The 13,238-nt window shown below is 48.5% G+C and overlaps 1 protein-coding gene across 1 annotated transcript in view; it reads left to right on the top strand.

Annotated features, from left to right (window-relative positions):
* Nucleotides 1-8,124: 8,124 nt before the first annotated feature.
* The window catches only part of NXPH1 (neurexophilin 1), a 142,431-nt gene continuing 137,317 nt past the window's right edge, over nucleotides 8,125-13,238 (top strand). Inside the window, exon 1 of the mRNA XM_013941545.2 lies at nucleotides 8,125-8,178. Coding sequence (XP_013796999.1) covers nucleotides 8,125-8,178 — 54 coding nt within the window. The remainder of the gene's footprint in view (nucleotides 8,179-13,238) is intronic.

The raw sequence follows: 13,238 nt of genomic DNA, 5'->3' as shown, positions 1-13,238 counted from the left end.
GGTGAAATCTGACCAGCTTTCACGTGATTTTACAAAGGACATAGCCTTTCCCTAGAATCTAATCTCGCATTTTTTTTCATCCCCTAAATACTAAAAATATCATAAGTAGTTCACTGCTAAGTAAAGTAAGAAGATACCATCCACCTGAGTGGAATGATGCCTGGCTGAAGATTAAATCCTTTGCACCTATGAATGTCTGAAACACAAAACCTTAACGAAAAAGTCTGAGGGAATTCTATTTTTACTTCTGCATACAGCAAAGGAAAACAAACTAGAAAAAAAGATCCTGCTGGATATGACTAAAAGAATCTCTTACAAGTGCTCAAAAACAAACAAAAAGCCCACTCTGTTGGGTCCTTTTTAACCTTGATTGCTGTAGTTACAATGTAAGATCCTGATTCTGAAGCACAGACAGGCTTGACTGGATTTAAGGGGACTCATAGCTGGCCTCAAGACCTGGCCATTTGAAATTAGATCCTTAGACAAATACTGTCTTGCAAAAATTCCTATCATTGCAACAGGTATCCAAAAAAACAATCCAAACCAGCTCCACCTCACTTGAAGGAAGTCTGAAAACTTTAATTTATCTGAAGAGGAAAAGATTGGCTGCCTGAATTTAAGAGTCCAAAATGTAAAACAGACAAACTTCTGAGTTGTTTCCCAATAGCTCATTTTGTCTTGTAAGAAAAACTATACTAATTTTTTTCACCGTGAGGGTAAAATATCCCCCTCACTCAGATTCTGCCACTTCCTAAGTTTCTAGCAAAATCAGTGTGTTAGACAGGACTCCGTTTACAAACCCACCATAAAGTAAAAAATCAGAAGAGGTGCAGAGTTCCACATATCACATTGAAACCTTGCACAGGAGCCCAGTTCATCTTAGCTACTGCTACTAGCGACAGTGATTGGCACAAAGAGTCCAGAAGCTGAGCGCAGCTCTGAGGCTGACCAAGATAATTTGTCTCTTTACCAGATGCCTCCTTGGAGGAGAATAAGCTTTCTTGTGAACACCAGTGATTCTATTCATTTACCACCTGTACTTCCCTTTCTGATATCAGCTGTGTTACCTGAAAAGGCTGTTTATTGCCTTATGTAAAATCCGTAGCCTTGGTCCAGCTCCAAGTGAACAAGTGAGCACGTAAGAGAAGAAACGGCAGTGCTTATGGCACTGGCTGTTGGCCTTGCTCTAATGTGCTTGGCACGAAACCCAAGGGCAGAGTGGGTGGGAGGAATGAGCCACCTCAGATCCTTCGGCGTAGCTGCAGCAGGACAGGGGAGAGGCTGGCCGGGGACGCAGCCTGGCATCCTTTCCCCCTTGGCTTCTGCTGCAACCACTCTGTAGATAAACAAATAAATTCTGTCCTTGGGATGGTCAACCTGGCACTGTTTTGAGGCATAAGTGATTGATGTAATATGAATGAGAAAAAAAAGGAAAGACAGACAGCGGGAGATTTCCCTGCAGTGGTAGTAAAGCTGTGTCAGAAAGTTTGCTCCCATTTATGTTATTGTGAATGGAGAATGCTTGACCACACTGCTTCAGAAGATGCGGCTACACAGTGTCATTTTGGACGCAGAGCCTTTGTCCTGTCTCTCCGCTCTCCGCTGCTCAGCAACCCTCCGTGGAGTGGTCTTCTCCACCAAACACTCATGGGTCATGCTCTGCGGTGCCTGGGAGCAGCAGCTGTTGCAGCGGTGCCCCGGGCTGCGCGGCCATACCGGCGCTATGGGGAGCCTTCCTGGCACTTCCACAACTTCCTCCCCGTCTTTGCACAGAAAGTAAAGGCAACTGGTCTTGCAGACTCTACCTCCCATCAATTTGTATTTTAAGACAATTTAACTCTGTTGTGTTTTAACTCTCTTGTTAAGAGTCTTCCCAGGTGACGTTGTATACATTGGTATATATTATATATTTTATACACATTGCAGCTAAAAACACATACAGCTTTTAATAAAACTTTTATTATTAAGTTTTATGATTTCAACAAGTGTTGCTGTCAGCTAGTAATCCCTAGAGTTCCCATCATGAATTCGTCCAATAATTGGATCTTAATTAAGAAATTCACTTAGTCCTACACTATTTTTGAAATCTAATTATGTCTTTAAGGAAAATCACCCAAGTTGTGGTATTTTCTGGACAATTTTACTCCTTGATTAGTGCAGACACCTTCCATTACTTTTCTTTAAGTTCATTTTTCTCTTTTCTTTTCTTACAGGTATTATTAAAACTCTTCTATTTCCTGTATTGCTATTATAGAAAATTGTCAAGACCTAATGGATGAAATTCATGTGGCATGCATACACAAATCTCTATTATAGACATTATGTTAGAAAAAAAGCTAGCTATGTAAATAAGATTAGAAATTTTTTACTTATTATAGTCAGGATTTTCAGATTTTGCTTTTTTTCCTTGAATTTAATGCCATTAATATATAAACCTTGCTATAAATTGTATTTGCATGGACAATAATTTATGTCTCACCTCATCTCAAGTATTTTGGGAAAAATCCTGACTGTATGTACACAAGTGTCACCTGGAATAAGTCCAGTGAAGCCTGTAGGCTTGCTCATGTTTCTATCACAGAAGCATTGGATGATCCAGCTACTACTGTATGTACATTACCTTTTAGTCCTTTTTCATCCTGAATGTCATATCTCACTCCAGCATTGTGTTGCAAGAAGAAAAGTTATGAACATCATGAATTCAAGGCATTTCTCTTGAGATGGTTGGAGTATTCCCGAATTTTTCAATATGGAATACAGATTAACACCACCTGATGGTATGTCTTTGACTGTAAGTAGGCAGAAATCAATGTAATAAAAATAAAAGTCTCACAGAGATATTTTTATATTTAGAAATATGAATAGTACATACAGTAATATTCTGACCTTGAAAGAATGGAAATAAAATGTGACAAGGGACTCTGTTTGTGTATTATACTAACCATAAAAATACTCTGTTCAAACATGAAAATTTCCTTGAAACAAAAAAATCTATTAAAAATCTGAAGACAGGAAGAGATAAGGAGAAGAGAGGGTCTGATGAGCTAATGGTTGACACTATAAAGAGTATTTCAGTGAGATTATTTACATGAGAGATATGAGGCATCTGGCCTGTACACTGTATAGTACAAATATAGAAAAGCTGTGGAGGTCATAATCTGTCATTGTAGTGCATATGCAACTCCAGTTGAATTCAATAGTACTTCAACATGCATATAGATGAGATGATATTTGCTCATAGCACAGGCTGATTTTTTTATTACAAGACAGCCATTGTTAATATTTTAATATATCCTTTCAAGAGATGGGAGAAAACTTCCATTGACTTTAATAGGACCAGAATTCCCATCCCAAGCACTGGCTGCAACCCTGAAACACTGGAACACTAAGAAAATATCTGGATAAGCGCAGGCCATACCTTGTGGTTAAGATGGATCAGTTTTTCACCTTCTAAGACTCTTGTTTCAGCCCTCGGTAACCTGTTCCACCTTTGTCTTCTTTGCTTGCTTTCTTTTTTCAAGCAGTATTTCCAAAATAAAACACTTTGCTTGCATGAATTATGTTGCATGGGATTCAGATCTATTTATTGTTTGTATTTCATATGTGTATATGACATATATACATATATGATATATGACAAGTATATACCTGTCCACATGTAAACAGCTTAGCTACATTGCACTGTATGTTCAGCACAGTCATTTGATATTTATCATTGCAGCATTGTATTTTCTTCTAGTGCCTCAAGCAATTAAACCACATGCTCATCTTTCATTGGAACCTCTAGCAATTATTAATCACTTACCATTGTCTTTGGATTTTCTGTGTGTGACCCTTTCAATTCTACAAGCCAGGAAGCTGTCTTCATAATAACAGGGAAGATGTATAAAGGTTAGAATATATTTCAAAGCTTTAAAAATAGTCTAATTGCATTTTAAAGTCTAATTGGACTTTTAAATAGTCCATTTGTAAAACCTGAAATTGTGTCTCTTTAAAGCCTCACTACCTTGCTGGGAACCTTATTGCTAAGAGCTTACTGCTGTTATCAAACAGCATCCAAGTGGTTGAAATTAAAATTCTCTTTCAAAAATCCAATATTGCACTTAAGCTGCTGTACCAATATTACAGAATCAGGAAAAAGTCAAATGACTGTGTCCTAAAGTCCTAAATGTCAGATTTTCATAAGCATTGTGCTCCCTTTGAAAAAATATCACATGTTCACAGCTGGAATCCTTTGGAGCCTATTTTTTTTATTATTTTTCTGTTTTGTTTTGCTTGTTTGTTTGTTTGACAAAAAAGGATCAATTCAGGTTCTCACATGCTCCTTGCTTCTGGAGAGACAATGGTGGGAAGTGACAGTCCAAACAGCTTTTCTGAAGGAAAGAAAGTTCCACTGTAGTTAAAGACTGTGTCCCAGTGGCCTTTGAAAAAGTGAGCTGAAGAGCAAAGAATCTCTCGGTGAAGCCAATTGAACCTTGAATCAATCCCAAGCTTATAGGAAACAGTTTCATCCACCCTTAATACATTTTCCTTAAGAGCCTGCTATCAAGTAGGTAGCGTACAGGCAGGACTGTTTGTAGAAGACTCCACTGAATTCACAGGAAGACAAATCTTCCACAGGCTGAAGTCAAGAGGAGTTGTGCTTGTGATTCCAGTGGAGTCAGCAGTTACTTCTCAGTACTCTTCTAAATTACATATATGGATCCAGGTGAGAAAGACTGGGAAGACATTCTTCCGTCAGACCTAGCTGATGGAAGAGCTCTTCTCAGAGGAATATTTCCTTGCTTCCTCCAGGTTGAAGGCATTAATGGACAGACCTTGGGGAAGCTGGATCAAATTGCATAGACACGGGCCATAAAGTTGAATAGCCCCTTTCTTCAGGTCTCAAGAGCCTCTCCACTCTCTCATCTAGTTGAGTGAAAAATGTAGCATCGAGCCTTTCACAGGCAGGCTCAGGATACTCATTCAGGAACTCAGTATGTGTTAGGATACTGCAGATCTTGCAGCTCACAAAAAGATTTGTATCTCAACTGTGGGGTAAAATTGAAAATTTTTGTCACGACATTTTGAAAGAGGTTCTTCCCCATGTAAGTCTTGTGATCTAATCGCAAAGCAGAGAGTCATTCTTTCCTCAAGAAATGATATCTTCCTCAGGGCCTTGACCCACTGAAATCAAGCAGACTTTACACTTCCTTTTCCTGCTCCATATGAGCCTAAGGTAACAGCAACCATTCTAGATCCAAATATGTAATAGCAGCTTCCTGTAAGCTGCTTCCTATGGCCCAGATCAGCAGTAGACTTATAGCAAGTTTGTTCTGTGCTAATAAAGCAATGTTTGTATATATTATATATATATTATATTCATACATTACTAAGTGCAGGCAAAGCATTTCACTTATGGGGACAAAATAGTGCAATAGATAGGAAGAAGGGAGTTAGAAGGAGGAAAAAATCAGCTGTGATTTTTTATTTGTTGCCCATTTGAAACAAGTCCCTAGGTAGGTTTAGCCTGCACTATGATTCAGAGACTGTCTGGAGGGGCAGGATGACAATATGATTCCCCGCAGGCTGAATGCTTCTGTTCAAAGCTGTGACTTGAGTATCCCACATGTCTAGCAGAGGGATGGTGCTGGACATATGGAGGTGTCCATCTTCCAGGTGTTTGGAGCAGAAATGGCCATGGGGGAGGTTCTGGTGCAGCTCTTTGAGAGACTATTCATCACCCGCCTCCTCCCTTCCCCTCTCCCCTTTTATTACTGTGTTCCAAACTCAGGCCCCCAAGTTAAAACAGTATTTTACAGATTGGTATTGAAACCTCAGATTGCAAATATTAATCACCAGGACGTGCCCTGAGAGAGGCAGGGATTTGGCAGGACAACTGAAGTTCTCTCATTTCTCGCTCCGTACAGCACTCTAACTTGCCTCTTGGTTCCCCTTTGAGAGGTGATAAATCAGAGCTTTGCCATCGAGGCCAGGGAGTTGGTAAGGTTACCCTATGCTACTGGCACCCTCCTTTTCACCCTGCCACAATGTCACTTTGGTAATGATACTGTTTGGGGGATGGAAGATGGCAGGAAAAAAGCTCACAAGGGGTCCTTGTAAAGAACAGAAACAAGGTCGGAGAGACTTTTCCCTTTGCATGACAGCTGGTGGGATTAGCCACGGCACCAGACAGAGATGAGCCTTCCAGCTTCACTCCGAGGGACTGTCCAGCTACAGGTCCTGCTTGCAGGGGAGAAGCAACCCCTTAATCCCAAAGCTTGGCTCCTGCACCCGTAACCCAGCTCTGCTCCAAGATCCCATTAGCTCAGTGCCTGGTTTACGGGTGTCTGTTGCCCTGACAGGCTAAGCAGCTCTTTCGTTGCATGAGACACCCCTGAAGAGGTGGAAAAAAAATAAAAGGAAAGAAAGAGATGCTCTCCCAGGCTTCTTCAAAGGGCTGGGCAGGCAGCCGGCTCCCGCGGACTGGCAGAGGGGCAAAGAGACTATGCCCGCAGGCGACAGCGCTAGCAGGGAGGACAGGCAGCGCGTGCAGCGCAGGCAGGGCAGTGTGGGCAGGCAGCACGGGCAGGGCAGGCAGCAGGGAAGCCAGAGCAGGCAGCGGGGGCAGGACAGGCAGCAGGGCAGGCAGGACGGGCAGCGCAAGTTGGCTCACGCCGCCCGGGGAGGGCTCTGATTCATCACCCCGTTCAGAGGAGCGGATGGGACGCCGCTAAACTCCCCTTTCTCCCTCCTCCCTTCCTTCCCCCCTCCGCCAAGCAAGCCTCCCCCTTCCTCTCCCCCTCCGCTGCTCTCTCTCTCTCCCCAAGCAGTGAGGCTCGGACAGTGCTCGGCTCCAGCGCTTTATTTTAAGATGATCGGCCAAGGTCTTTGCAGATAGATTTTATCAGAAGTTAAATAGCAGGCGCTCGCCGCTCCCTCGCCAATAAGTCATTTTTAATAGAGACAAATAGCCCTGGACGTCCCGGAGCGCCGGTGCCGCCGCTCCTGCCCGCGCCCCCCGCCGAAGGCGAGCGGGCAGCCCGGGCAGCTCCCGCCTCCCGTAAGTGCCCTGCTCGGCGGACCCGGAGCGCGGCTGTGTGCGGAGACGGGGAGGCGAGGGGGGGGAGAGCCTGCCCGCCGCCCCGCCGCCCCGCCGCCCTGACAGTGCCTGCGCCGGATGCACAGCGGCCGCGGGACACCCCGGCGCGGAGCGCGGCGAGGAGATGCGCAGGGGCGGCGGGCTGCGCCGCGGCGCTCAGCCCTTCTAGGCTCGCCCATGGAGCGCCCCGCGGAGCCCCGGCCGCCGTCGGACCCCCCACGCCGTACGTATCCCCGCCGCGGCCCCCCCGCCGCGGCGGGGCTGTCCGCGGGGCGCGGGGGCGGAGGAGGGCTGGGCCGTGTGTGGGGGTCCGCAGCCGTCGGGGCGCCCCGGGGCGCGGCCCCGGCCCGGGGCGAGGCGCGGCGCGACTTAGGAGTGGCGGAGGGCGGTGGGCGCTTGTGGGGGTACGCAGAGCCGGCTCGGAGGTCCTGGAGGCGAGGCTTTTCGCTCCGATTTTAAGCGCCCGGGAGCAGCCGGAGCCCTGACCCCGGCGCCTCCTGCCCCCTCTCCCCGCTCCGGCTCCGCTCCTCTCCCCAGCGCGCTGCCGGGGCTCCGCGGCGGCGGCGGCGACCTCGCGGGCGGCTGCCGCCCGGTCCCCGCCGGGGGCAGGCAGGCAGCACAGGGCTGGTAGTGGCACCCCAGAGCCATCCCAGTCCTCACCACGGGGCTCTCCCGCCCAGCAAAAGGACTGAGCGCCTGGGAGCGTTGCCTACAGGCGCTCTGCAGCCAGCCCGGACCGTGCGATCACTTTGCTCTGACGCTGGATTAACTCGATTTTAATCGTTTTTTGTTTCCCCCACCCCCATCCACACACCCCATTTCCTCCTTCTCTCCCGCCCCCCCCCCCCCGGTTCCCTCCACACCTCTCTTCCCCCCTTGTCTCAAGCCTAACCTTGTCTTGTGGTCATGGGGTCTATAATTTCATTTTTGTCTAGGCTGGTGAGAGCTCTGCTTGTTCTGTAAAGTGGATGTCAGGTGGATCTATGTTCTGGAAGGAACAAAGAGGCAGCGAAGGCAGCGCGGGGGAAGTTTGAGCGGCGAGGATGCAGGCTGTGTACTGGTACGCGGTCCTTCTGCTGCAGCCCACCATCTACCTGGTGAGTCCCCCCGGCCCCTCGCACGGGCCGGGGAAAGGAGAGCTCGGGGCGGGGAGGGCGGGTACAGCAGCCCGGAGGAGAACGAACAAACTCACGACAACTACCCGCGCGGCGCTGCCAACCCTGCCCCGTCCGCCCGCGGCGCGAAGCGGCCGCCGCAGCCGCCGCAGCTGCGCCGGGGCTGCCGTCGCCTGGGGCCGGGCCGGCGGGCCGGGGGCTCCCCGCGGGGCCCGGCCGGGGGGTCCCCGCGGGCCGGGGGGCAGAGCCGTAACTTCTCCTCCGCGGGGGAGCGGCGCGGCGCCGGGCGCGGCGCCGAGGGCTCCCCGGTGCCCACCTCCCGGGCCGGGCGCCCTCGGTGCCTGCGAGGGTGCCGGGAGCGCCGCCGCCGGGACTGAAGGCAACTTCTTGTTCTCTCTCCCCCGCGGAGGGTGGGAATCCTTCAGCAAGGGGATCACTGTCAACGTGCCACTACAGCAGACGTCTGTTCGGCGGTACAATACAGCACAGGCGTGCAGACACTCAGTGACAAGGCACAGCCAGTATTTTCCGTGTGAAGTGTCATTGACTTCCGTAGCAAATCCCCTTTAAGATTACCGAGGGAACACAAGTAAACATCGGTGTTATCTCCTTTAACACATACTTTATTCCCTCTACAATCTCAAGGAACAAAACAAGGCGGTCTGCTGCTCTGTAGCCCGCACTCCCGCTCGCCTGTGATGCATTAAGCAGACAAACGCATCTCGGCAGCTTAGACCAGCTTGGAGCGGGGGGCAGAAAAAACAACCACCCCAAACCGTGTTCTCGGAGCGTCGCAGAAACGCGCACCTCAGCGCCGGTGTCGGCGGAGAGGCCGCGGCGGCGCTCCGGCTGCCCCCGCTGCCGGGCGAGGCGGCGGCGGCGGCGCTGCCTCCGCTGCGCGGCTCCCTGCGCCGGCGCGGCCGCGCCGCCTGGGGGCGCTGCGCGCCAGCCCGAGCGCGGCGCGGCGCGGGCGAGCGCGGCGCGGGGGAGCGCGGGGGAGCGCTGGGGAGCGCGGCGGCGGCCAATCCCGAGCGGGGGGGCGCGGGGGGGGGAGGCGCGCTGCTCCCGCGGCCGCGGAGGGCTGCCCTCGCGCCGCGCCGCCGCCCCGTGTCCTCCGGCGTGGCGGAGCGCCCCTGCCCCGCGCCGGGCTGCGCTCGTCTGCCGCGGGTGTTTGGCCTTCCCACGAATTTTATAGCCGGGGGAGGGGGGGAAGGGGGAGAAAAGTGCGCGGCAAATAATCCATCAGAAAGCCGGAGCGAGATCGATACGTCGTGTTAAATTTTAAATGTGTTTGCTGGCAGTTAAACTGCTCTCGACTCATTACAACAACAGTGCTGGATTTATTCTAATGCGCCGCAGTCTGAACAACAAGCGCATTAATTCTCCTTTAATTGTAAACTGGGAGCATTTGAAAACCATTCAGTGTGCAAATTATGCTGATTCAATTACCGTTTAGTTACAGACTTCGTTACCTGAATGCTTTTTTTTTTTTTTTTCCGAGGGCTTGGCATTACAGAGAAAAGGAGACAATTTTCCTATTTCCCTCGAAACAATGAGAAATATGATACAAAAAATCGGGACTAAAAGACAAGTTAGGAGGAGTGGGTGCATTCTTCAGCTGGGCTGTGTCGTCTTCCAAGACACTAAGGGGGGTGGGGGGAAATCCAAAGGATTTCCCCATCTAACTCGATTCTCCTAAGACGATACTTCTACATTTATGCCAATATCTCGCTTATTATTCTCTGTATTTAGGCAGTGACTCTGAAAGTTTGCATTAGGCCGTCGCGTGATAATAGGCTGATTATTAGCACTGAAGCATGAAGTTTTGATTAAAGCTTTAATGCAGTGACACAAAGCAGCAAGGTGCAGCATTTTGTTGCGCCTGTCCGAGTACGTGTCTCTGTGTGTCGACTAGAGCAGTTTCAGTTAGGAATTATAATTTCAGTATCCAACGTATTAGGAAGGGTAAATGAAATAGAAATGCAACCAGCTTTCCATAGTTTTTTTTTAAAAACATTTGAAAGGCATTAATAATATAGAGGAGAGGGAAAATAATATGTTTCCCCTCTGTCTGAACTAGGCAGTATTCAGCGACAGTGAACAGCCGAAGCAAGGCTGGATTTCCTTGAAGTAACTCATTTGCAGGCATTCGCCTGGCTTGTCATTTCTCTTCACCCAGCAGACCAGTGTTTTTTCTCCTTTTCCTAATGAAATCTTGGGGGGGGGGGCGGCATGGAAAGTGCTTCGGCTTTTCTCCCCCTTTTTAATAGAGCCATTCAGCCTTATTGCCTGAAATTTATAGAGGTCATGGCCGATCAGAATGACTAGGAATTTTGCTGGGGTAGGGAAGGTTCGCTGTATTATGTTTATTGATAAGAACATTAGTTAGCCTGTGCGAGACATGCATTTTCTCCTTGTTTCGAGCTGTGCAGTGTATTGAAAATGTTATATTTGATTTGCAGTGGAAATGCACTTCCTTTGGCCTAAATGAATAAATTATTACTTATTTGGTAGAATCAGGAGTTAACCTTTAAAGGCTTGCAGTTATTTTGTTTCTTCAGATTTAGAGAGCTACAGAAGTATTCAAAATGCTGCACTCCGTCGTATTTACCATGAGGCTCCACTTCGCTGCTGTTCATTCAAAAGCATCTCAGTCCTATTTTAACGGTTAATGTTTTCTTTAATAATAATGCTGTGTCAAACTCAAAATCGTCAGTAGGGAAGCACATAAATATTAAGAAAGAAAAAGACACCCGGAGACTGTAGCCTATTTTAGGTTTGAGCTCTGTGTATTTATAAGGACACCAGGATTTTACACTACTATCTTACTCGAAACGTTCTTCTCTTTTAATTCCCGACTACTTCCCGGTGAATTTCCAGTCTGACATAAAAGGACAATAAAACGCCAGGCCGTTTCTTTTCATTTCTTTCTTTTCCCGGGTAGAAGCAACATCCTGTAGGAGCGACGACAAAGCATGCGGGTTGCTGGCAAAGACGGCAAGGGTTGTAACTAGCGTTATTTCTCAGTAGCGAAGGTCGAGGACGGGCCAAAAGGACGAGGTAGCCCGGTGCCGCGCCGCCTGCGAAGGCAGCTTTGTTTGCGAGGGGGGAGGGTGAGCGGGCGGGCGCCGGCTGACAGCTCCCTTCCGACGGCAGCCGCTCGCCCCGTCCTGCCGGGCAGGCGGCTCCTGCCCCCGGCCGGACTCTGCGCACCCCTCCAGCAAGCCGAGGGCGCCCGAAGGCAAAGCGCCTTGCAGCCTGCAGGATTTGGCACCCTCCCGCCGCCCTCATGTTCACAGGCTCTGCCTCCGCATGCTCTAGAGGGAACTTCCCGTGCGGTACGAGAAAGGAATAACATGCACTTGTTTTGCTGCGATTATTCCGGGTTAAAGAGACTTCAGCTTACTACCTAGGTAGTTGCTATCCAGAGCATCGAGTACAGAGCTAAAACCAGTCGGACTTTTGCATTGCAGGCTGCTAGGGTAAGGATTCCTCTTCCCCCCTCTCTCCTCCGGTTTGCCCCCTTCTCCCAGCAAAGAGATGCTTCGCCGGTGGGTTTGTAAATTAGGATTTATACCAGTGTTGATTGGCACAGCGTTTTTCCTCCGTTCGGTATTTAAGCAGCGCAAGAGCAAACCATTCACCTCCCGATGAGGGCTGCGAGCAGGTTATTTCACGGGAGGGCTTTTCTGCGTGGCGCTTTGTCAGGGAAGGACAACCACGAGGCTCCTGGGGTGGCTTGTTTCACAGGGCGATGGCATTAGCAGAGGTCTTGAAAAAAGCCTACTCTATACTAGGTTGGGGTTTTAAGGGCTGTTTCGCACCATCATTGCAGTTTGGAGGCCTTCTGACAGCCGAGAGGAACTTTCCTGCAAAAACGCCGTGAAGAGTAGTGGTTTAAAATTGTTCTTAGCGGTGGCACACTTGGTACGATATTTGCTGAGGGGGGAAACAGGAGGTTAGTGGCTCCCGAGTTTGTGTACATTTAATTTCGCTCTGTGTCGCACTGTTTGTGGTCGTTTCTGCCCGGTTAATGAAAGCTAAGGAGAACGTGAAGAGATATCACGTGCCAGCGAAGACAGTTTTTTTTTTTTTTTTTTAAGACAGGTGCTGATTGTGTCCTACTTTGTCGTGGGAGGAAAAAAAACCCTCTATAGGCAGCGAAGATAAAACAAAAAAACAAACAAAAGAGAGACGGCATTGTCCTATCATAATCACCACCCACAGTATTTTCTCAGAGGCACTGGTGCTGAAAGCATTCGGGTATTGCTTTTTTTCCCAAATAAGCGATTTCTTGCAATTTTCAATTTGATGCGGCAGCGGGGGGTGAGTGGGTGGGCTTTTTTTGGGGGAAGGGAGAGAGGTGGCAGGGCTTTTTATGCTAGTGAGTTAACATAGTCTTGAGATAATCTCGCTCCCCCTCTCTTTTTAAAGGAGTTTGAGACACTTTCGGAGTGGTATGTAGAGGGAACAGCTGCCCTTTCGGAAGGTAAGGCACGAGAATAATAATCAGAGTCGGATCGCTTGCAGCTGGTGAAACAAACTTATCTGCACTATAGTTTTGTGTTAAGCGGAGGATGGTGCATTTTTTCCGGGCTTCCTTTCTTCCTAACAATCAGGAACCTGTGCGAGGAGTTTGAGAAGGGGTTTCCTTGAACTGAAAGCTCCTTTTCCTGGTGCTTAGTATACACCGTTTTCACTTTTTAAATCGCTGGAGAAAGCAACCTGGAAATGATTTAGCCTTTTAGGTAGGCACCTGGATATAATCCAATATCCCCTCCTTTCTTTGATTAGCCAAATCTTCCAAGTCGGTATCTAGAGGTATCCATTTTAAGCTCTTTAATATTCCCCTGCATCTCTAAACCGCCATTTTAATTAACAAAAAGCCAATTTCCCAGTCGTCTTGGAAAGTGCGATGAAGCTGGTTAAGAAACCAATTGCTCGGAATAGCCAGTACTTGGAAAAAATGAGTCTGAGAGACATACTTCTCTCCCTAGGATTGGCTTCTGTTCTCCCGATTGGGCTTGGGTGAAGTTAGTGCT

This window comes from Apteryx mantelli, chromosome 2 (genome assembly GCF_036417845.1).
Source record: "Apteryx mantelli isolate bAptMan1 chromosome 2, bAptMan1.hap1, whole genome shotgun sequence".
NCBI classification, from domain to species: Eukaryota; Metazoa; Chordata; class Aves; order Apterygiformes; family Apterygidae; genus Apteryx; species Apteryx mantelli.
Note: the sequence above shows the minus strand (reverse complement) of the source record. Positions and strands in the feature narration are given on the sequence as shown.